At 46.2% G+C, this 24,352-nt stretch overlaps 1 protein-coding gene across 3 annotated transcripts in view; it reads left to right on the top strand.

Annotated features, from left to right (window-relative positions):
- Positions 1–24,352, top strand: part of UST (uronyl 2-sulfotransferase) — a 347,600-nt gene that overhangs the window by 194,950 nt on the left and 128,298 nt on the right. For all 3 annotated transcript variants that reach the window (XM_087425210.1, XM_087425209.1, XM_004440946.3), the window contains exon 5: positions 10,119–10,272. In XM_087425210.1, the coding sequence (XP_087281336.1) occupies positions 10,119–10,272 (154 nt within the window). The remainder of the gene's footprint in view (positions 1–10,118; positions 10,273–24,352) is intronic.

Here is a 24,352-nt window from a genome sequence, read left to right on the forward strand (position 1 = left end):
GGAACCTGTCGTCAGCTGTGGTCGCCACAATTTCTTAGGGCCAGATAAAGACCAGATTAGAGCTACGGATTATAGATTGAAGGGAAATAAGTCTCAAGACAAATGCTAAAAGAATTTCAAAAAGAAACACACAGAGGAAAAGTTAAGGGAATGACAATTGAAGCCAAAAAGATTAAAAGTTATAAAAGCATATGAAGAGAAGTTAATCCTTGGTGCTGAGGGGAGCAACAAAAAGGAAGGAGCAGAAAAGACGATTAGGAATTTTGCCGAGTGCTCCCAAGACTCCTCAGCTGTCGGGTTGACCAATAGGATGGGCTTCACAGGGAGGTTGTGGAATCTTCGCCAGAGTTTTAAAAATAGGGCAGAGCGTTGTGCTGTGTGGGATTGGGGTCGGGGTACAAAGCGTTCTCCCTCTAGAATGGCATCAGCAGTAGGTCCCGGTGACCTTCTAAGGTCCCACCGTCTAAGGGTGACCAGGAATTCTAACTCACATTAAACAATTACTGAGACGGGAGAAACTGATCCTGAGAGAGGATGGGATGAGGGTGGGAAATTTGTTTCCCTTCTGAGGCACTGGCACACGTGGATGGTAGTCTGGTCTCTTTTGTATAACTCACATGCCACCCCAGATTTATCCGGTGTGGGAGGGAGCTGCATGTCCTAGAAAAGGATGAGAGTTGGCAGCCCGAAACCATTATCACTGTTGCATTCTGGAAAGGGGGAGATGTCTATCAAATATCTCTCTCACAGAAATTTTTAGAGAGAGGCTAATATATTATCGATACTTGGTAATAAATTCCTAAACCATCAAAAACTTCAGTTCTGGAAAATCATTGTGGAAATCTTGCACTGGGCTACAATGTGCAAACAGGAGCAAATCACCCACACTCAACAAGCCTCGTCCATCCTCATGTCTGTGGCCTTCGGCGGAAGATGGCTGTGGCCAGGCTGAGAACATCTCGTGGTGGGGAGCTGGCCGTTGACTCACGATTGGGCAGTTCTGCTAATTAGCAGTTAATAGTCGTTCTTCACGTGAAGATAGAAGTACAGTTGAGGTTTTTAAAAGCAAGATGCAGTTTCTGAGGGCTTAATTGCATTCACATCTGGTGTGCGTGCTTTGTCCTCCTAATCCCCAGCATTGTTACTTTAGTTGCTGTTTATCACAGATACGAAACTCAATTAATTAAAAAGAGGAGGAGACATCCAGGATGCTGGTGGTTAGCTGGTGGTCGAATGGCTGACTTCTGGGACTAGATGGTTGTCCATCGAGCTGCATGAATGTCACCGGGTACACGTCCGGGTATTGACAAGATTCATATTGGCATGGCTAACTTACCCGCGAGAAGCGTGGTTTCCAAAGTGGCATATTGAAGGAGTCCAGAATATCCTTCATTCATCCTGGTGCCTGAAATTCCACCGTCGGAGAGGCATTTGTTTTATTTTTTTTTTTTTTTTTTTTTTTTAGCTTAGAAAAATGAGAAGATTTATTCGAAGTTTGCAGGGATATCTTCTATAAGACATCAAAGTGAAAATGTTTCATAGTCAGTTGGAAGTAGTAAAAGTATTTATTAAAGGATAGTGGGGAACACGCAGCCAGGATCATGGCCTGGCCACACCTCAGGGGCTGCTCTGGAACAATCGCTGCTCAGCACACATGCCTGGAAGCTCAGATATTAGTGCTGAGCATCCTCACAGCACATGTTGTCTCTGAAAACTTGAAATATTGGCACTGTTTAATGCCACTAGGGAACAAAAGAGAGAAGAGAGAAATAAACATTTATAAGAATAATACTAACTGCTCAATTCTGAACAACTTACTCCTGTGTCTGATTGCCTATATTTTATTTTATTTTTTTATTTTTTTTTTTAAATTTTGTTTATTGCAGTAACATTGGTTTATAACATTGTAAAATTTCAGGTGTACATCATTGTACTTCTATTTCTGCATAGATTACATCATGTTCACCACCAAAATACTAATTACAACCCATCACCACACACATGTACCCAATTATCCCTTTCACCCTCCTCCCTCCCCCTTCCCTCTGGTAACCACCAATCCAATCTCTGTCCCTATGTGTTTGTTTATTGTTGTTATTATCTACTACTTAATGAAGGAAATCATACGGTATTTGACCTTCTCCTCTGACTTATTTCACTTTGCATCATGCTCTCAATGTCCATCCATGTTGTCACAAATGGCTGGATTTCATCGTTTCTTATGGCTGAGTAGTATTCCATTGTGTATATATACCACAGCTTTTTATCCATTCGCCTTGATGGGCACTTAGGTTGCTTCCAAGTCTTGGCTATCGTGAATAAGGCTGCAATGAACACAGGGGTGCATGTACCTTACAAATTGGTGTTTTCAAGTTCTTGGATAAATACCCAACAGTGGAATAGCTGGATCATATGGTAGTTCTATCGTTGATTTTTTGAGGAATCTCCATACTGTTTTCCATAGTGGCTGCACCAGTTTGCACTCCCACCAGCAGTGTATGAGAGTTCCCTCTTCCACAACCTCTCCAACACATGTTGTTCCTCTGTCTTGTTAATTATAGCCATTCTGACGGGCTGAGGTGATATCTCATTGTAGTTTTGATTTGCATTTCCCTGATAGTTAGTGATTTTGAACATCTTTTTCATGTGTCTGTTGGCCATCTGTATATCTTCTTGGAGAAATGTCTGTTCAGGTCTTTTGCCCATTTTTTAATTGGTTGGTAGTTTTTTTGTTGTTGAGATGCATGAGTTCTTTATATATTTTGGAGATTAAGCCCTTATCAGATGTATGGTTTGCAAATATCTTCTCCCAATTGTTAGGTTGTCTTTCGCTTTTGTTGATGGTTTCCTTTGCTGTGCAGAAGCTTTTAGTTTGATGTAGTCCCATTTGTTTATTTTTTCTATTGTTTCTCTTGCCCGGTCAGATGTGGTGTTTGAAAAAGATGTTGCTAAGACTGATGTCAAGAGCCGTGACTGCCTATGTTTTCTTCTAGAACTTTCACAGTTTCAGGTCTTACATTCAAGTCTTTAATCCATTTGGAGTTAATTTTGTGTATGGTGTAAGGTAAGGGTCTACTTTCATTTTTTTTTGCATATGGCTATCCAGTTTTCCCAACACCATTTGTTGAAGAGACTTTCTTTTCCCCATTGTATGTTCTCTGGCCTTTGTCAAAGATTACCTGTCCGTAGATGTGTGGGTTTATTTCTGGGCTTTCGATTCTATTCCATTGATCTGTGTGTATGTTTTTGTGCCAGTACCATGCTGTTTTGGTTACTATAGCTTTGTAGTATATTTTGAAATCAGGGAGTGTGATACCTCCAGCTTTGTTCTTTTTTTTCAGGATTCTTTTAGCTCTTCGGGGTCTTCTGTTGTTCCATATAAATTTTAGGATTCTTTGTTCTATTTCTGTGAAAATGTTGTTGGAACTTTGATAGGGATTGCATTGAATCTATAGATGGCTTTAGGAAGTATGGACATCTTAACTATGTTAATTCTTCCAATCCAAGAGCATGGAATATCTTTCCATTTCTTTGTGTCTTCTTCAATTTCTTTCAGAAATGTTTTATAGTTTTCGTGTACAGATCTTTTCACCTCTTTGGTTAAGTTTTATTCCTAGGTATTTTATTCTTTTTTGTTGCAATTGTAAATGGGATGGTATTCTTAATTTCTCTTTCTGCTACTGTTAGTGTACAGAAATGCAACTGATTTTTGTATGTTGATTTTGTATCCTGCAACTTTCCCATATTCGCTTATTACTTCTAAAAGTTTTCTGGTGGATTCTTTAGGTTTTCTATATATAAAATCATGTCATCTGCAAATAGTGACAGTTTCACTTCTTCCTTTCCCATTTGGATCCCTTTTATTTCTTTCTCTTGCCTGATTGCTCTGGCTAGGACTTCCAATACTATGTTAAATAGGAGTGGTGACAGTGGGCATCCTTGTCTGGTTCCTGTTCTTAGAGGGATAGCTTTCAGTTTTTCACCATTGAGGATGATATTAGCTGTGGGTTTCTCATATGGTCTTTATTATTTTGACGTACTTTCCTTCTATACCCATTTTATTCAGAGTTTTTATCATAAATGGATGCTGGATCTTGTCAAATGCTTTCTCTGCATCTATTGAGATGATCATGTGATTTTTGTTCTTCATTTTATTAATGTGGTGTATTACGTTGATTGATTTGCTAATGTTAAACCATCCCTTCATACCTGGAATAAATCCCACTTGATCATGGTGTATAATCTTTTAACGTATTGTTGTATGCGATTTGGTTAGTATTTTGTTGAGGATTTTCGTGATCGATGTTCATCAGTGATATTGGCCTGTAATTTTCTTTTTTGTGTTGTCCTTGTCTGGTTTTGGTATCAGGGTAATGTCAGCTTCAGAGAATGAGTTAGAGCTTCTCCTCAATTTTTGGAAGAGCTTGAGAAGGATAGGTATTAAGTCTTCTTGAATGTTTGGTAGAATCTACCAGAAGCCGCCTGGTCCTGGACTTTTTATTTTTGGGGAGGTTTTTGATTACTGTTTCTCGATCTCCTTACTGGTGATTGGTCTATTCAAATTCTCTACTTCTTCTTGATCCAGTTTTGGAAGGTTGTATGATTCTAAGAATTTATCCATTTCTTCCAGATTGTCGTAATTGGTTGGCATATAGTTTTTCATAGTATTCTCTTATAATCTTTGTATTTCTGAGGTGTCTGTTGTAAATCACTCTCTTTCATTTCTGATTTTACTTATTTGTGCCTTCTCTCTTTTTCTTGGTGAGTCTAGCTAAAGGTTTGTCTATTTTGTTGATCTTTTCAAAGAACCAGCTCTTGGTTTTATTAATTTTTTTCTATTGTTTTTTGGTCTCTATTTCATTTATTTCTCCTCTGATTTTTATTATTTCCCTTCTTCTACTGATTTTGGGCTTTGTTCTTCTTTTTCCAGTTCCTTTAGGTGCATTGTTAGATTGTTTATTTGAGATTTTTCTTGTTTGTTGAGATAGGCCTGTATTGCTATAAACTTCCCTCTTAGAACCGCTTTTGCTGTATCCCATAAATTCTGGCATGTCGTATTTTCATTTTCATTTGTCTCCAGGTATTTTTGATTTCTTCTTTGATTTCTTCATTAACCCAGTCGTTGTTCAGTAGCATTTTGTTTAATCTCCATGTATTTGTGGCTTTTCTGATTTTCTTCCTATAGTTGATTTCTAGTTTCATACCTTTGTGGTCAGAAAAAGATGCTTGGTATTATTTCAATCTTCTTAAATTTATGGAGACTTGTTTTGTGGCCTAATATGTGATCAATCCTGGAGAACGTTCCATGTGCATTTGAAAAGAACGTGTATTCTTCGGTTTTGGATGGAATGCTCTGTATATATCTACTAGGTCCATCTGTTCTAGTGTGTCGTTTAAGGCCAATGTTTCCTTATTGATCTTCTGTTTGGATGATCTATCCGTTGGTGTAAGTGGAGTGTTAAAGTCCCTACTATTATTGTGTTACTGTCTATTTCTGTTTTTATGTCTGTTAATAATTGCTTTATATATTTAGGTGCACCTACATTGGGTGCGTAGATATTTACAAGTGTTATATCCTCTTGTTGGATTGTTCCCTTGATCATTATGTAATGCCCTTCTTTGTCTCGTTTTTACAGTTTTTGTTTTAAAGTCTATTTTGTCTGATATGAGTACTGCTACCCCAGCTTTCTTTTCATTGCCATTTGCGTGGAGTATCTTTTTCCATCCCTTCACTTTCAGTTTGTGAGTGTCTTTAGGTCTGAAGTGTGTCTCTTGTATGCAGCATATATATGGGTCTTGTTTTTTTATCCAGTCAGCCACCCTATGCCTTTTAATTGGAGCATTTAGTCCATTGACATTTAAAGTAGCTATTGATAAGTATGTACTTACTGCCATTTTTTAACTTTTTTTTTTTTTTCTCGGTGTTTTAGTAGTCCCTCTCTGTTCCTTCCTTCTTCTATACAGAATTGATGGTCACTTTAGTTTGACCTCTGTCTGAAAGCTGTACTCTTTAACTACCCTCCTCCCTCCTTTTATGTTTTTGATATCATATCCAACCTCTTTTTTGTGCATTTGTATCCATTACGTTCTAATCGTGGAAATAGATAATTTTTCCTATTTGTGGTCTTGCTTTTCCCCTTAAATCAGTCCCTTTAACATTTCTTGTAACACTGGTTTCTTGGTGACAAACTCCTTTAATTTTTGCTTATCTGGGAAAATTTTGATCTCTCGTTCCATTTTGAACGATAACCTTGCTGGGTAGAGTATTCTTGGCTGTAAGTTTTTTCGTTTTAGCACTTTAAATATATCATGCCATTCTCTTCTAGCCTGTAAGGTTTCTGGTGAGAAGTCAGCTGATAGCCTTATGGGGTTTCCTTTGTATGTAACTTGACATTCTCTTGCGGCTTTTAGGATTCTCTCTTTATCTTTAATTCTGGACATTTTGATTATGATGTGTCTTGGTGTGGGCCTCTTTGGGTTTATCTTGTTTGGGGCTCTCTGTGCCTCCTGTACCTGGATGTCTGTTTCCTTCCTTAGGTTAGGGAAGTTTTCATCTATTATTTCTTGAAATAGATTCTCTGCCCCCTTGTCTCGCTCTTCTCCTTCCGGGACACCTATAACACGGATGTTAGTGCGCTTGATGTTGTCCCAGAGGTCCCTTAGACTGTCCTCACTCTTTTAATTCTTTTCTCTTTACCTGTTCACCTTGGGTAATTTCTTCTAGTCTTTCTTCCAGCTCACAGATCCGTTCTTCTGTATCCTCTACTCTGCTTTTGAGTCCCTCTAATGAGTTTTTCTTTTCCAGTTTTGTATTCTTCATGTCTGATTGGTTCTTTTTATATCTTCCATTTCTTTGTTGACATTCTCACTGAGTCCATCTATTCTTCTCCCCAGATCAGTGAGCATCCTTAACACTCTTAGTTTGAACTCTCTGTCGGGTAGGTTGCTCATTTCTGTTTCACTAAGTTCCTTTTCTGGGGTTTTGTCCTGTTCCCTTACTTGGAATGTATTCTTTTGCCTCTTCATTTTGCCTCTTTCCCTGTGCTTGTGTCTACGTATTAGGTAGGCCAGCCACGTCTCCTGCTCTTGGATAGGTGACCTTATGTAAGTGATGGCTTAGGAGGCTTCCAGTGTGCTTCCCTCAGTTCTCAATGTTCCAGGGGTGACCCCTATGTGGGCTACGTGTATCCTTCTGCTGTGGCCTGTTTGCTCTCCCTGTAGGCGCCCACGGAGGCCGAGTTATGCTCCTGGCCAGCTGTTGTAATGCTCAGCTGCTTGTAGTTGTTGTGGGCCCTTCAGTCTCTTTATCAGGTGTGGGGAGCCCCAGCACAGTTGGCTGCAAGTTCTAATACCACATTTGTGTTGCAGTATTTCTTTTAAGTGAGTAGGCCCCCACCGTGGCAGGTTGTTAGGCTCAGGGCCTTACAATTGCTGTAAGCCTCTAGCCTATTAGGTCTCTTGTCAGCTCTCTGAGGATTGCAGCTGGGTGGGGCTGGCCTCAGGCACAGGAGCACCCAATTGTTTCAGGTTTTGGAAGGTGGAGCAAACCTCCTATGTGGGTCTTTGAGAAGTACAAGTCTTCTGTGGCTGAGAAGCCCTGCCCCCCACAGGTCCACACACACAGTCAACACAGTCCTGCCCCGTGTGAGCGCCCCAACCTCCCCAAGTGGACCCAGTCTCTCCAGGGCGGGAGCCCCACACACTCTGCCACCGCCCGACACTCTCCACCCGCTCCTTGTGCACACCCTGCCCCGCTCAAGTCAGCTCAGTTGCCAGGCTGCAGAGAATCCAGTCACCAATCTATGCAGGCCCACACGTTGCCTGAGGGCTTGTTGTTGGGTGGGGCTAGTCTCTAGGGTGGGCTGCCTGCCCTGGCTGAGCTGGATTAAATTGGTGCTCTAGCGGGTGGAGCAGACCCTGGGCTAGCAGGTCTCAGGGAGAACTCCAATGGCGTCTGTGTCAGCACGCTCACACCAGGCCACAACAATGGCCGCCGCCAATGTCCCAGTCCCTGGAGAGGTCTCACCCCTCACCGAGATGCACTCAGGGCCTATTAGGTGAGTCTCTTGTCACCGAAGCACTGTGCACCTTTCTTTCTGGTGATTTTAGGATGCTTTCTGGAACGGGTGAGTTTGTGTGCGGGCCCTTTAAGAGCCAGTTTTAGTTTCTTTGTGAACCGGGTTTTCTGGGGGTGCTACCCAATGCTTTAGTAGCAGGCAAAGTCAGATATTATGCTGCTGGTCTCAATTGTGCTGGGTCCACAAAATGCCCACAGCGGGGGCGCTCCCCGGCTCAGGGCCCCGCGCCTCCAGGGAGGCTGCGTACCTGTGAGCTGCTCCCGGCGGCCGTGACGCTGGCGGCTTGTGAAGGCGGCGTTTTTCCTCTCCAGAAGGGAGTCTCTGCCTCTTCTACCCCAGTAAGGATTGTCCGTTGTTGCAGGAGTTCCTCTTATCCAGTTTTCAGTTCTGTCTCAGGGGTAATTTTTCCACGAGTAGTTGTAAATTGGCTGTGTCCATGGGAGGAGGTGAGTTCAGAGTCTGCCTACGCCGCCATCTTGACTCCGCCCCTCGAGGCATTTGTTTTATTCCTTAGGATTCTTCTCTCTGAAGATTCTCTTTAAAAATGCACATAACCTGGGGGCCATATTATACAAATTAATACACAGAAAAGGGTTGGTGGCTTGTTCTGTCCACTTTCCTCTACACCAGAGCCCTGTGGTCTTGGTAGAAACTTACCAACTTGGAAGCACACGCCCAGGCGTTCATGTCTTCATGGGTTGAGCACCTGCTGTGTGCCACCCACTGTGCTAAAGGGCATCCTTCCTGGCTTCGGGAGGCCCGCAGTCTGGTGGGAGAGCAGACACGGACAGGCGGTGCTGGGGAGAGGACTTGGAGCTGGAGGGGGAAGGATGTGGCTGGTTCTGGGCTGGGCGTTGAGAGGTGAACGGAGTCTGCCAGCTGGAGGGGGAGGGAGCAGGGGTGTGTCAGTTGGTTTTCTCTGACCTCTGTCTGACCCCTCACTGACCGTCTAGGCATCCTCATCAGAAGCTCATGGGGTCACGGGGTGAGAGGACCTGCGGGTCCCTCGGGAGGCCCCCAGGCTCTGCCCAGAGCCCGGAGTGGTCTCCCAGGCCCCTCAGGGTCACCGGTTTCGGGCAGTTCAAAGCGAAAGGGGAAGAATCCTGAAGGGAAATTCAGCCCAGCCGCTCACTTTGCTCCCAGAAGGCCTCGCTCTGGGGCCAGCGTGCATTTGTCTGACCCCTTTGTAGATGGAATTAAAATGGGACACCTACATATTGGTTTAATTTTTATCTAAAAACACGTGCCGTCATTTGAGGATAATTATATTGATTTTTGTTGTGTGCGTGATATCCCCTTACCTTATTCCTTTTCTCAACTCCGGAATCTTCTGTCCATGGCTCAGAGCACAGGTTCTGAAGCCAGACGGCCTGGCTTCCCATCTGGCTCAGCCACAAGGGACTTACCTGCTCCCTGCCTCAGTTTCCCCAGGTATAAGTGGGGGTCATTATGGTTGTGAGGCTTCGGTGAGTTGGACGCGTGAAGAACTGACAAGGTGAACGGTGAGCAATTAACAAACGTTGGATGTTGTATCCACTTCCCACAGAGCCCCTTACCTGAGAGGGTCTGAATGAGACTGTAGGATAAGTACTATTTCACCCAACAAAGCGGTCAGAACTTACCAGTCAGCTGACACATGCCCTGAGGTCCCACCACATGCCAGTGGTTGTCCCTGCCAGACCCCAGGAGTACAAAATCCAAGACAGTGCGTCCCCGCCTCAGAACCTACAGCCTGTGAGAAACAAGACCACGTCTGTGCACACCTTCACGGTGACCGGTACCATCGTTTGTATGGTCCTGACCTACCGACATCCTGACGGCCTCTCAGTGGGGCCGAGGAGGCATCACGGTCTCCACTTCCTCACGATAATAAAACGCCTATCAGGAGACACTGCCTGCTGATTCAGTTGTTCACTGGTGCCTTAGCAGACGGGTACCAGGTGGTAATGTGTCAACCCGGAGGGGAGACGTTGTGGAAGCGGGCTTTCTTTCCCTCCGGAAGTGACGGGTTGTAACCAGCTCTGTGTCTGTGCGTGCTAGGTTCGGAGGGGACCAGCCCGTCTACATCAACATCATCCGAGACCCCGTCAACCGGTTTTTATCTAACTACTTTTTCCGTCGCTTTGGAGACTGGAGAGGGGAACAGAATCACATGATCCGCACCCCCAGCATGAGGCAGGAGGAACGCTACCTGGTAAGTCCTGTTGCCCCCAAGACGTGGCCCCTCCCTGCCCTGGGAGCAGCTCCCGGAGGCAGGGAAGCTCACGCTCCCCGCCCATGGCATTCCCGTGGCACCTCCACGGAGCTCTGCATCGCGAGGGCACTTCCTCAGGGAGGAAGTTTTTCCAGTGAAAAATGATTTCAGATGACCCAGATCCTAACGGAGGATTTCTGCGATGACTTTGTAGTCTTGTTTTCCCCCGTTTGTCTTCAGTGCTAGATTTTAGGTCCCAGAGAAGAAATGGTCTTCCCTGGGGAGTCCAGCCCAGCAGTATCCTCAGTTTCCCGGTCCTCTACCTTCAAGTCCCAGGTTTTTTCCACCACAGCACAGCAGAATCAGGCCATCTGGGCAAAAATTATTTGCTTTCTGTGGACCTTGTCGTGGGACCCTCAGCTCCAGAGGGATGCTCGTTTTGACCCCAATAATCATTTCCATGGCGCAGAAGTTGATAACAAAAATGGAGGGCAGAGTCATGTGTCTTTCTGCCAGCACCAGAGTACAAGGTTCGTTTCTCACCTGTTTGTAACCTAGACTGACAAAAGCTCACTGAGCAGCTGAGAGCCTGGTGCTGCGGAGGCTGAAATCCTGGTCTCTGTGTGAGAGAGAGCCCCTGGGGTCACCCAGACCCTCCCTGGCTGTCGGGCAGCAGCAGAAAGAGAAGGCAGTGTTGAGGGGTCAGTGCAAATCTGTTCCCGCCGCCGGAAACTCACGCAGAGCCTGCACCCGCAGCCGAGGTGCCACGGCGGCACTCTTGTAGCTAAAGGAGTATCGTTGGGCACAGTTCCAGCTCAATGCCCAAAATTCCTCATTTAATTTTTAAAAATGTGATAAAAGCGTGTGTTTGGAGGATGGGAGCATTTGTGGATGATGTCACTGTCACGTCTTAAAAATCCAGGATTAGAGTTGAGAAAACTGAGATGCAGAGAAGTGTCTTATCTTGTACTGGACAACTAGTTTGTAGATGTGCCAAGACCAGAAACCAAGGCTTGTCACTCGCCTTTCAGTATTTGTTCAACCACCTAAGCCTTGCGTGAAATATCTTGATGGTATATTTTCAAAGTGGCTTTTAGTTTTTGATGTCAAAAGCCCTGATCTTTTTCTTTATACTACATGTTGTGAATATGGCTATGTATTTTTTATTCGGTGACAAGTATGCATGTAGGGTATAGAACCACTTACTAGAGGAAGAATTTCTACTCTGATTATCTTCATAGTTTGTACTGGATCTTGATGAGCATGTGTGTGTTCCTTTAAAAACTTACAGCACAGTCCCTTTAATCAAAATATATTTCAAAGTTTCTGATTTAATTCTGATACTAAGAAAGTTAGAACCAAGTTGTGCAGAAAATGCTGAAAAACCAAAGATATGGAAACGAGTCTTATGAATCTTGCTCGGCAAATATTAGTGTAGATAATAAGTAAATTCTTAGTCTACCAGAAGGTGAAAAGTGATTTGGAAAAACGAGAAACTGGAGGGGCGGTCCAGGGGACCCAGAATGCCCGAGGGGCGGGGGCAGGCCGCGATGTTCATAAGGAGCTCAGGCAAGGCGCTGAGGACGCGGCACTTGAGCAACGGTGAGAATGAGATGTGAAGTCGGTCAGCTGGTTAGCCGGAGGACACAGCTCCAAGTGGAGGGGCAGCGGGGGCAAAGGCCTGGAGGGGACCGTGCTGCTCGTTCAAAGATCAGCAGGGAGAACAGTGTGGCTGGTGTGGAGTGAGGGGGGGAGCGGGAAGTGTCAGGTGAATTCAGAGAGGTGAGGATTGGAGGCCACAAAGGGTATAAGGCCCGGTGAGCCACTGAGTGAGTTGGGAAGTAACACGGATGACCCCAAATGGAACACCCCTTCATCAGTGATTCCTTCTCTTGACTCTCCACCAGAGATCTGAGCCACTTGTCCCAACAGAGGATGCGTCATCCCACCAGCCTTTAAACATCCTCAGCAGTTCTCCCCCTTCTTTCTAGGAGCTAAGACTCCTCCCTCCTGCTCTCGATCTGTACCTGGCTGACCCCTGGAAGCTTGTCCTAGAAGTCTCACAGGCTCCTCACACTCAAAGTTTCCGGGGGCCTCTATTGAAAACGGAGTTTGTGGGCTGGTGACCCCAGAGTTGTGCGATGCACAACCTACATAGCTGTACCTGGAGGTCCTGGTGTTCTTCTTCTGTGCTCCCACCAAGTTCTGTACTGGCTCTGTTGTTTCTCAGAGTGATACAATGTCTTAACTTCCCTCCTCTCCTCCCAACAGCATAGAAGCACTTTGAGGACGAGATAGGATCAGAGTTCCATCTATGTCCCTGGTACACAGAAGAGGGACTGACACACAGGAGACCTCACTAGCACTCTACTTAGCAAATATAAACAACAAAAAACATGCATGTAGGAGTGGAGGGGAATTCTCTAGGGTTTTCTCCCCTGAGAAAATCAGAAATCAAGTTTCTGCCATCATTCCATATAACGTGGTCTTCACACATTCACACAAACAGTAAGTTGTAATCATTTGTGAGAGAAGATGTAAACGAGAGAAAAAAATCATGGTTTCGATTTTTTTGAAAAGCCCATAAAATGTCGAAAGTTAGGCGTAGGGGCAAGTCTTGTATTTTTGAAGAGCTGGTGGCAGCTTTTATGGTGTGATCTGAGCGATTCCGGGGAAATGTCCCTGCCTGGAACTCTTCCCTTAGAGATGTGCGGGGTCCCATGTCCGCACATAAGCTGTGTCCGGGGAAGGGGCTGTGTCAGACGCACTCCTCAGACCGTTCTTTGACAAGGCCTCAGCGGGAGAGCACGGGGCTCCCCGAAGCAGCAGGGGGAGAAATCAGGGAGCAGGGAGTACGGAGGAGCCCGAGGGACACGGGACTCCTTTATGATCTGGCCCCAGCCTGACTCGCTTAGGAGGCTGTTTTCTTGTTCAAAGAATAGTTTGTTTATTTGGAGGAAGACAGTCTATTGACTTTTTTTTTTTTTTGGTAGCTGAAACTTCTTATGCCATCTCCCTGGTCCCCTTAGACCCTTGAAATCAAACTGCCCCCTTTCAGAGCCTGTCCTCATTTTGGTAAGCCTGGGTGGTCAGTTGTTTGCTCAAAGGAGGGTGGTGTTTGTGTCTCGGTGGGGTGCAGGGCAGCTGTGAGGAGCCCACTGTGCCCTCAGCAGGGCCCTGCCTCGAGCAGGGCTGGGAGGGGCTGTGCAGGGTGTCCCCCTATCCGAGGAGGCAGGCATGGCAGGCCACCCCCTCGGGGATCGAGAGAGGAGGCCTCTCCCTGCACGCTGCACACACACAGAGTCACGGGCGCTGGCCCCAAACGGGTCCACTGATGTACCCACATTCTTCCAGATCTCAGTGCTCCGGAGCCACTCACTTGATCTGGTTGCCAAAAATCAGGCGATTCTGCTCCTGGCCCTGAGCCTTGCAGAACTGCTTAGCATACAGCTGAGAGAGAGCCAGGGCCTCTGAGCCCACTCTGGGGATGAAATAACATCATCTTGTGATGCTGGGTGGTTCAGAAGAAAATAGAAAAGGGCACAGGGATGCTCAGGTTTGCAGGATCCCTGGAGGTCACGAGGAAACTCTCGTTTCACAGATGCAGGCACGGGCCTCGGTCTGGGTGGGTTAGAGGCCCCTCCAGGAGTGGAAGCCAGGCTTCCTGACTCCAGCACTGTGTTGTTTCATCACTAGGATTTACTTCGTGAATGGTAAAAGGAGAAGAGGACTGGGCCAAGTTCCATGCTTGTCATATAAAATCATTTTGTCTGACACATCTTCACAAAGACATAGCTGTTATAACAATTTTTTTTTAATATTCAAGCTTCTTACAGCTACTCCCCATATTTTCCAGAAACAGATTTTCTAAAGGTTTCTATTTCTTTCCAAACCATTCCTCACTGATATTTACCAGAAAATCATCTTAAAATGAATTATTGCTCGAATGAATACAGATTCGATGGGTAGCAGCCACACAGTGAAAAGACAGTTCTCTGAGGCTCATTTCTGCTCCCCGGTGCAGAGGTGGCTACCTCTGGTCGTTTTTAGAGTCGTGAGGTGGGGCAGATCTGAGCCCAGGGACACTTGGATACACCCCGGTCCAGGAGACTCTTCTCCAGCTGGAGCCAGGTGCTTTATTTCCAGGGCAGGGAGGTACCTGGCACACAGGACATGGTTAATGGAAGAATGAATGATGCTTTGTGAAAAGCCCCAGTGGTGATTTACAAGCAAGAGAGAGCATCCCGTCCCTACAGAAGCCACTCCCTTTCCAGTCGCCGAGTTTCCCTGAAAATGGATTTCTTATGCCGCCATTTCCCCTCTGCCAGTTAAACATGTGTGATGTGTGTTTGCTGTTGACCGTAGCGAGTTTCCTGGAGAAATATTCTGCAGAGATACCACTTGGCCCTTCCCAACTCCAAAAAATGTCAGGTTGGGCTCCCTCCCCAAACTTCCTGCAGCTTCCCTGGATGATCTCGGTTTGACGAGCAGGAGGAGAGAGGAGGAAATTTTCCCTGGGAGAAAACTGTGATCCTGTTTATTCGGCTTGGCTGTAAAGCGTGGAAAGTCATCCATGTTTAAAAGAAAAGATGCGTAGTTTACAGCTTCTTAATGCATAAAGAATTCAGTGAATCACGCTGGCCCCGCTGGGTTCTGGAGAAGCCTGAAAATCAGCCAGCGTCAGCCAAGGTTTTCAGAAAGCTACGCACTTCAATCTTCCTGAGAGTTTTGGACTCTCAACATCCTTTAGCTTTGGAAGTGTATATAGAAATACGCGTTTCTGGAAATTTCCACTCTCTCCTGACCGGCCGAGGCTGTCCTGTGAGTGAGAGCTCCGGCTTAGCCTCTGTCCCTGCAGCATCATTCTTCTTAAAGAAAGAAAACGAGTAATGGATTTGGGAGATCTGCTTTTTAAGTATTTCAGTAAATAGCTACATCTTCTGAATCTTTGAAGGTAGGAAAGTAATGCTGTTTGTCTCCAGCGAGTTCAAATTTGGCTTATGGTTGGAGGCTGAGACAGCGCCTAGGACGTGGTGTTCTTACGTTCCATTCTCGGCTGCCCCCGCTGGGGGACCTTGCCAGCGATTTAGCCTCTGCAGACCTTACTCTTCTCCTCTGTACAATGGGGCCCTATTACCTACCTTGCCTATGTCACAGGGTTCTCCGGCAATGAATTGGACATTCTACACAGAAGTGCTTTGAAAGCTAAAACTCTCCAAAACGCATTTCACATTGATGCTTTCATTCTCTGGCTCTGTCGGTGGCTCCACATGACCTAAAAGGACCCTTTTTCCTGCAAACGGGGGGCTTCTCAGCTCTGGGGAGCCAGCGGGGACTGCTGCTCTCCTGTGGCTGAGGCCACACTGGGCCGTGCCCTGAACCTCCGGGTCCACCTCCACTGAGCCCTCCAACGGCCTCTCCAGCCCCCTTCTCCAGGGAATTCGTTTCCAAGGAAACTGCTTCACTTTGTTTCCCAACAGCTGGAGACACATTTTGATCCCAGCCTGCTGGCACACACTTGTCCCATGTTTGTTTACTTGGAAACCTAAGCTGGTGCCGGCACGGGTGTCAGTTCACAGGAGCAGCGCTCTCTCCCCGACGGGCGGGAAGGGAAGGTGGGCCGGGCAGAAAGGCAGCGCCCGGCTCCTGTGAGCCGTGCAGAGACGCGGAGGGCGGGGAGCCTCCACTCCGTCTGTCCTGAGGTGTCTCGAAAGCAGGGGTCACAGGAGTTTTTAGAACCAAAGACCACTCCTGGGTTCAGTAAGACCTGCGAGGAGCCCTGGGAGCTCCCAGCAGACGGAGAAGACAGTGGGCGCAGAAGGAGGAGAGGCAGGAGGAGAGTAGGAGACAACACGAGGATGTTGGAGAAGAGGAGAGGTGATGAGGGGCCTTGTGAGGGAGAACAGAATGCTCCAGCCGCCCCCTGAGAGGCCGCCAGGTCACCACGGCCGTGGTTAGCGTGGTCTCCTCGTGTTGGCTGGTTCATCCTCACAGCATCCCTGGTGTAGATTAGCAGGGACCCCTGAGCCCCCTTTTAGAGACTGGGAAGGTGACCCAGAGAGGCTGGGCGGGTGTGGTCAAACCTCACATACGCGGACACGGTGTTAGGCTGCGTTAGTTACGAGGCGCTCGGATCCACTCAGGTGGCCTCAGGAAACAGGGCCCAGGAGGAGGAGAAATGTGAGTGGAAGTGTGAGGATGTGTCTGGAAATGAGCACCAGAGGACCACAACTGGCCAGGGAATGCCACGCGGGAAGAGCACAGCCCCGTCTCGTGGGGGGAGACCAGCAGAACTGGAGCCAGGTCTAGCGACCGGGTTGTGCGGGTGCCCCAGCGGCCCAGGGCTGCCAGCCCCCTGCTCTGTAATTCTGCCCTTGACACACTTCAGACGCTCGCCCTCCTCTCCCCTGTCAGCGGCCTTCCCCATCTGCACCCGACGCTGCCTGGCGTTTCTCTACAGCTTGCCCAGGCTCCTAAGAGTGACCATTTCGTCCAGTTGGTCACCCTATCCAGCCACCTCCCAGGTCGTGTTTGGCTGCCCCTGCTGTGGTCAAGGGGGTGGTCAGATGGGGGGGACAGGATGGAGCCACCTGTGTGGACAGTGCCTGTGAGTTTCCCATTGCTGCTGTGACCATTTACCACACACTTAGTGGCTTGAACAACAGAAATTTCCCATCTTACAGTTCTGTGGGTCGGAAGTCTGCCTGGTCTCCCTGGGCTAGAGTCAGGGTGTTGGCGGAGCTGAATCCTTTCTGGAGGCTCGAGGGGAAGACCGTGTCCTCGTCCATTCAGGTGGTTGACAGAATCCATGTCCTCTGGTTGCAGGACTGAGACTCCGTTTCCTTGGGGGTCAGATGAGCGCCATTCTCATTTTCCAGAAGCATCTCCATTCCTGAGAATGTGGTCCCCTTCCTCCACCTTCAAAGCAACAACCAACAGTGGGTTGAGTCCCTCTCGTGGTTCAAACCTCTCCTCCTCCTTCAATCTCATTTCTCTAACCCACCTGAGAAAGTTCTACACTTTTGAGGATTCATGTGATTAGATGGGGCCCATCCAGAATAATCTCCCCATCTCAAGGGGGACCTGTAGCCTTTATCACCTCTGCAGAATCCCTTTTGCCGTATAAAGTACCATATTCACAGGCCCAGGGATTAGGGTGTGGACATCTTGGGGGTCCATTATTCTGCCTGGCACAGTGTCACCAAGGACTCCAGGGACTGAGGGGACTGTGGAGGTGATGTGAGCCTGACAGGTGTATTGAACCCGGCCTGTCCCATCCACAGGGGAGCCCACATCTGCTTTCTGGTGCCATGCAGTGACACCACACTGGATTTCCTGTCCCTGGTCTGCAAAACCAAGTGCCAGTCATACATGTTGTTTTTCCCCCTTCTCTAATGACTCATTCATTCATCCATCCATTCATTCATCGTTCATTCATTCAATATTGATGTAGTGCTTCCTGTGTGACAGGCACCCTCATAGAAACTGTAGATAAAATATCGAGCAAAAGTAGACCCTGTGTCTGTTGTCACAGAGCTCAGAGTCCTACAAGGGAGAAAGGCATTAATCCCCAAACCACACGGATGCATGTTAAATAGCAATTGCATTACTTCCTACGATGCAGAGAGGCGCAGCACTGACCAGGCGTGGAATGGGGCAGTTGGCAAGTCTGGAGGTCAGAGAAGTGATGGTTGAACTAAGATCTGAAGGGAAAGAGGAGGAGGAAGAACATCCAGATGTAGGGAACAGCGCATGCAAAGGCCCGGTGGTGGGAGGGAGCACTGTGAGCACAGGGGAAGAACCAGGGAGTCTGGAGCAGGGAGAGTGGAGGAAGGAAGGAAGAGCTGAGTCCAGTAATGTGAGCAGGCAGCCGTCGGGCCCCGGAGAGCCTCCCAGGCCCTGTTGAACAGCAGTGGGGAGGCACTACAGGGTTTAAAGCAAGGGGGCATGTTTACATGGGATCCTGAAACTTTTACATTTAAAAAATTTACTTTAGCTACAACATACCGAGTAGAGAAGGGCTCCAAGAATATGCGGCTAGATCAGTTAATCCAAGGCTACCGAGAGATCCGAATGAGAGATAAACCAAGGAGCCAGTATTTACGGAGCATCAACTGTGTGCGAGGAGCCGATCGGGCAGCAGGGGTGTCAATGGGGGAGCACTTAGGAACAAGTGTAAGACACGTCACTGTCCTCCCAGTTGCTAACTGCTGGGCCAGCCACAGAAAAGCCTAACCCCACCAAGCAGAGAGAGAGTAGCTCAGTGCAGCAGCACAGGCATTGTCGTTGGCTGGGACGTGTTTACTGAGCAAAAGAAGGATGCAGAAGCTTCCAGCCTGAGGATCTGGGTGAGGAAGGAGATCAGTGAGAGCTGGGGTCGTTGTGGGAGGCTTGCTAGTCGGAGAGGCGGGAGCTGGTCTTTGGGGACGGGTGCAGTGTAAGGCAGGGGTAAGGGCCAGGAGGACCAGGGGAGGGGAGCGTTTGTACAACAGCTGGAGAGTCCGAGGCTTGCTCCGTGGTGAACTGCCCAGCTGGGCTGGAGCAGAGGGTCTAGAAGTCGAGGAAGGAGCTTTGGGATAGTGAAGCGGTTCTCAGATGTCCCTGAGGAGGGGACGCAGCGCTGATCTGCTGCGGCCAGACCAGGTCTGCCTGACCTGCTCTCTCGACGGAAGGTCCCATTCGGAACATCACACCCCTGGGCTGCCAGAGCACTGCCAGGTGCGTCCCGCCAGCCATGCCCCTGTCAGCTGAGCCCATCCACTCCGGCTACAGCTCTCCCCTCGCTGGGCTCAGCGCTGCACCCTGCTAGGACAGGTGGCTGGTTTTACTAAGGCAGTGGTTCTCAGACTGGCCGCTCCCTGGAATCACCTGGGGGGCCTTAAAAACTCCCGATGCCCATGCCCCACCCAAAGATTCTGGTTTAATTGGTCAGGGGTGTGGCCTGGGCTTTAGGACTTGCTCACAGCTCCCCACGTAATGCCAACGTGTAGCTAAGGTTGAGAACCACTGAGGAATGACAGCACATCCATTCTTGGCTCTGTTAGCAGGAGCTGTTTTCACCGAGACACGCCTCCTGAATGTCTTCTAGAAGCTTACTTTCTGCAACCTCTGCTCATTTGGAAAAAGCTGTATTTACCTTCCCGTTGGAAATTTTTATTTGTTAGGCTTTTAATTGGCAGGTGCAGATAAATGTCGTGAGAGAAGTTTGATGGTATAGTGCAAGATTTGTTGAATTTGTAAATACTCTGTACATGTTTTAACTCAGACTTTCTTCTAAATCAAAGTGGGTAAAATTTATTATACAGAAACCAAAGAGTATATTATATTGTACATTTAAGATCTTACTTTAGGAAGCTGTGCTTTAGGCAATAAAACAGAGCGAGAACTTGGGCGAATAAAATATTTTAACATGAGGACCTCTTTCTATTTGGTCGATGAGGCATTTGGAGTTCATTGCCATCTCTTCAAAGAGACATGTGTCACTCTTTAAATGCAAGCCATTTAGGAAATGTTCTTTAAAACAATGTTCTTTCAATGCAGTCAGGGAACTAGCTATTCAAAGAAGATATGAGTGGGAGTTTTATATAAAGTGAAAAACTAATGGTTCAATTTGTCTGTGTTAAAATTTTGAATTTCATACTCTACACTTGTTTTTCAGAACCTGGCACACCTCTATAGTTGTCCTCAATTTGCTTTACCAAATTGTAATTTTTTTTGCTCTGCCCGACTGTTTCACACAGGCAGCATAAATTCCCCAAAGGCACAATGACCTCCAAACGTGTTCTTAAAAATGTTTTGCAAAGTCTGAAGACAGACAGGAAAAGAAAGTGTAAAACATCTAAGAGATTTATTGGAATCTCAGCTTGAATTCTAATTGCAAGTACTTATGAAAATGTCAATATTAACACAGAATAGCTGGCAGTTATTCTACTAAATGTAAATTGAATTACATAGTGCGTAATTGGAAAAATGCTTGCTTCGCTCAGGCTCTCTCAAAACAAGTCTCAGATTCTGTCAGCTGCAGCAGCCTTGCCCTCTAATGGCTGGAAAATTGAAGGGCAAGACTGAATACTTTTGACCACAAGGAGGATAGAAACTGAGAAAGGGAATGGCTGACCATCTGTCACCATATCAGGACCTCTTTGCAAGGCAGGGGGCACAATGTAGATTCTAGTATCAGCATATTCTTAAGAGGAGGCAGCCAGGTGGGGGATGGAGAGCGAGAAGAAAGCTCGCTGCCTTGGAACTTCAGGGCTGTCTTCTATAGAAACAGGTATTATAGTTGTCAGATCTCCTGAAATGTAGCTGAAAGGTCAAACTCACATCATAACATAAAAAAATTTAAATGCCTGGAAAAGTTATGGAATAATCAAGCTTGGAAGTTACGATGGCCCTGGCTCATAATCAACTGGTTTAGCAGAGCACACTTAACAAACCACTTCAGTTCCTTTTTATGATTGACTACTGAGTATCACCAACAGGGTAGAAATGATACCAGTAAACGTGGTTTGGTGGGAATTTAGTAGGAAGTTTGATTTTATCCCACGGGACATTTTCATTGATCTTCTAGGAAAGCAGCCAGGAATGAATGGGACAGGTGGGCAATCAATTGACTATAAAATCACGCAGCTTCTAGGCACGGGGCACTTTTGCTCTGACCCTAAACCCACGCAGATATTCAGGGTTGAATGAAAGAATTTTAACCAAAGCCTACTCAATGTCATGACAAATAAAGCTTTTTAAGAATGGCTCTGCATTTTATATTACAAAGTAAAAACACAACAGAATTGTATCAACATTCAGCTAAATGTTTCTATACTCATTTCCTTTTGCATTAAAGAGGAAGGTAACCCTGGTATGACTTTTATAGTAAGATGGCTGCCCCTTTGCCACCCTGCAGAGTTTGTTTTTTCTTTTTTTTTTTTTTGGTGAGAAAGACTGGCCCTGAGCTAACACCTGTTTCCAATCTCCCTCTTTTTGCTTGAGGAAGAGTGGTCCTGAGCTAACATCTGTGCCAGTCTTCCTCTATTTTGTGTGTGGGTCGCCACCACAGCATGGCTCGATGAGTGGTGTAGGTCCATGACCAGGATCTGAACCTGTGAACCCAGGCCACTGAAGTAGAGCGCGCCAAACTTAACCACTACACCACCAGGCTGTCCCCCACCCTGCAGACTTTTAAACACTCACTTCCAGTTTTTGAAATAAACTTTCCTCTTGGATGAGACACATAGAAAGAATCTACAAGAAAGTTATCAAGTTCAATAAGAGACAGAGGAAACTATGATGACAATAAATCCAGATATTAGGGCATTCCATATCTGACCATATTAATAAAAACTTTGTGAGATTAAGAAAAATGACCTAAACCCAGACGATGAGATTAGTCTGAACCAACTCTGATCACTGCTAATTTTTATTTCTCCAGATGATTATTACTTGGTGTGGATTGTATTTTTCACTTGCTAATATATTGCTTCTTAAATCCTTCAAATTATTTCGTGTTTGTGTATATCTTATATTTTTAACTAAAATGTAATTCTCTTGGATGATAGGACATGATCCCCTTTTTAAATCTTAGCACCCGTCACAGCTCCCTGGGCAGCACCCAGCCCAGCCCACAGACACAAATGTGGACAGATCACCAATGGTGTTGCCTCTTTTCTCCACTTGCGTGTGCAACTTCAATGTATTTTGAACACCTACAATATGCCAGGCACGGAGATGGGAATAGTTGTGGCAAGATGGGCATATGTTCCTACCTCCTGCCTTTACTACGCACAAAGAAATCTGTTTCCTCCTGTATTCTATTACTAGTGACTGGTACCCCTATCTGTTCAATCTGAGAGAAGAAACAGCTGAGAGTGTAACGTATCAGTCTGACATCTTTTATTTTCCAGATGGCTAACAAATTATTCCAACAGCACTTATAGAATACTTCACCTTTTCCACGCTAATCTAAATAGGCTATTCCAGAACAGGCTCATTCCCGTGTCCATTCTTTTCCTTATGTTGTTTTCCTCGACTGGAAAACCTTCTCTTTTCTCTCTGCATCCATATCCTATCCATCCTTCAAAATCTCATCTCTACTCTCTTGATCTCAACCTTTGGGGTGCTGCCCTTTTTCTTCTGTACCCAAACAAGAAACTCTGGAGTTATCCCTCCCTGCTTTCTCTCCCCAACCCCTCAACCCATATGCAGTTAGCCACCATCTTAGCCTGGAATCCTCCTGAAAGCAGAGCCTGAGGCAAGGGTTTGGGTGAAAGGTGTTAGAATTAGGACAGTGATCCCAAGGAACACAAACGGGGGACTGGAAAGAGAAACATGAAAGGCGGGGAGGCCAGTACAAGGAGGGGTCCTCACGGTGGTCACTCCCTCAGAAATCAAGGCTCGAGCCTGCCAGGACTCTCTGAAGTCAATGTATAATTCGCCCCAGACGTTTTCTGCCTGAGGAAAGAAAGAGGGAAGCATTTATCTGCTAATTTCATCCTCCATTGTCAAGTTTGCCCCATGAAGTGTTAACTCCCTCCCATTTGGGCTGTGCACACAAGTGTGCTAGGTGGGTTCTTGTGGGCATCTCACGGGGAACAGAAAGCAAGGTTGCTCTCAGGCGACTCCCATGTGAATCTTGTGGCTGCGGCAATGGCTAGAGGAAAAAGTGGGAAAGAGGACATGAATTGGGCACAAGAGTGTCCAGTCCAGTTGTCCAGGCTGTTGGTCCTTCCTCCTTGATGCTCTCAGATCAGTCCCATCAGTGGTCATCAATAAAGCCCTCATCATTTCTCACCCAGATATCTGCAAAAGCCTTATAGCCAATCAGCCAGTTCATTGTCTTCCCATCCATAGTCAGAGTGTCCAGTGTGGAAATCTGGCATCGTCATCCCGCTGCTTAAAACTCCTCCATGTCTTTCTGCTCCTAGATGTAATGCTATCAATATTAGTATAATATTATCATTATTATTTCATCAAAAAGCATCACAACCTCATGTGCATCTACAGTTTTCTCAATTAAAAACTTCAATGAAAAAAACATCACAAAGCAGTAGAGAAGGAATAGGTTAATCAATAAATAGTGTAGGACAAGTAGAAATGGGAATGAGCCTGCTCTGGAAAGAGGATGTGAGGAGCTTGGTTTGACTAGCATTTATTTGGGAAAGCAGTAAGTCAAGGCTGGCAGGATGAGTCCAGATTCTTAAGAGTCTTGAGAGCCACAGAAAGGACGTTAGAATTCATCACAGAAGGTGGGAGTCACCACGCTTCTTGAGCAGGGACTTAAATGACATGATGTGAAATGCTGCTTCTAAGTTACGTGTTACACTTACACCTTCACTCTGCAACTGTTAAAGAAAAAAATTCCCCATGGCGTCTTCCAGGATTTTTTTTGTAATTCATATTGTTTAAGTTAAAATCTTTGATCCATCTAAAATTTATCCTGCCGTAAGGTGTAACATATCAGTCCAGTATCTTTTATTTTCCAGATGGCTAACAAATTATTCCAACAGCATTTAGAGAATAATTCATCTTTTCCACACTAATCTAAAGTGTCACCTTTATCATATAATAAATTCTTGTTTTTGGAGGGATCTATTTTTTGACTTTTTATTTTGTTCCTCAAGGTGACACCCCTCTGTGCTCGCACTCAGCCCTGTGTGGTCGGCAGGCATGTCATTCCTCCTTTACTTTTGGAAACTAAGTTAAGTGAGGGAATAAACCCTCTCGCTTCAGTTGTTTTGACTTATGTGTGTCTGAGACTTCAACTTTGTCGTTTCCGGCTGCTCCCCTCCTTAAATTTAGATCCTTAATATCATAAATTAGTACATGCCTTTTACGTTTATGTGCAAACCCCAGATGTGAAAGCCTGAGTAATTCTTCATTTATTTTCAGTGGTGGGTTCTGTTCCTGGCTCTTCACAGACGGACTCCTCCTGTCTCACAATATTTCCTTCCTTCCATAAATACTTTGGCTCTGCGTCTTTGTCAGGTGCTCACGTTCAATCTTTCTTGGGCATCCTGTAAGAGTTTTGTGCAGTCAGTTTCGTGCATCTTATCTTGCCTGTCCTATTTTTCCCCAATCCGATCACTTA

This window comes from Ceratotherium simum, chromosome 38 (genome assembly GCF_057802395.1).
Source record: "Ceratotherium simum simum isolate JZ-2026a chromosome 38, ASM5780239v1, whole genome shotgun sequence".
Classification (NCBI taxonomy): Eukaryota; Metazoa; Chordata; class Mammalia; order Perissodactyla; family Rhinocerotidae; genus Ceratotherium; species Ceratotherium simum.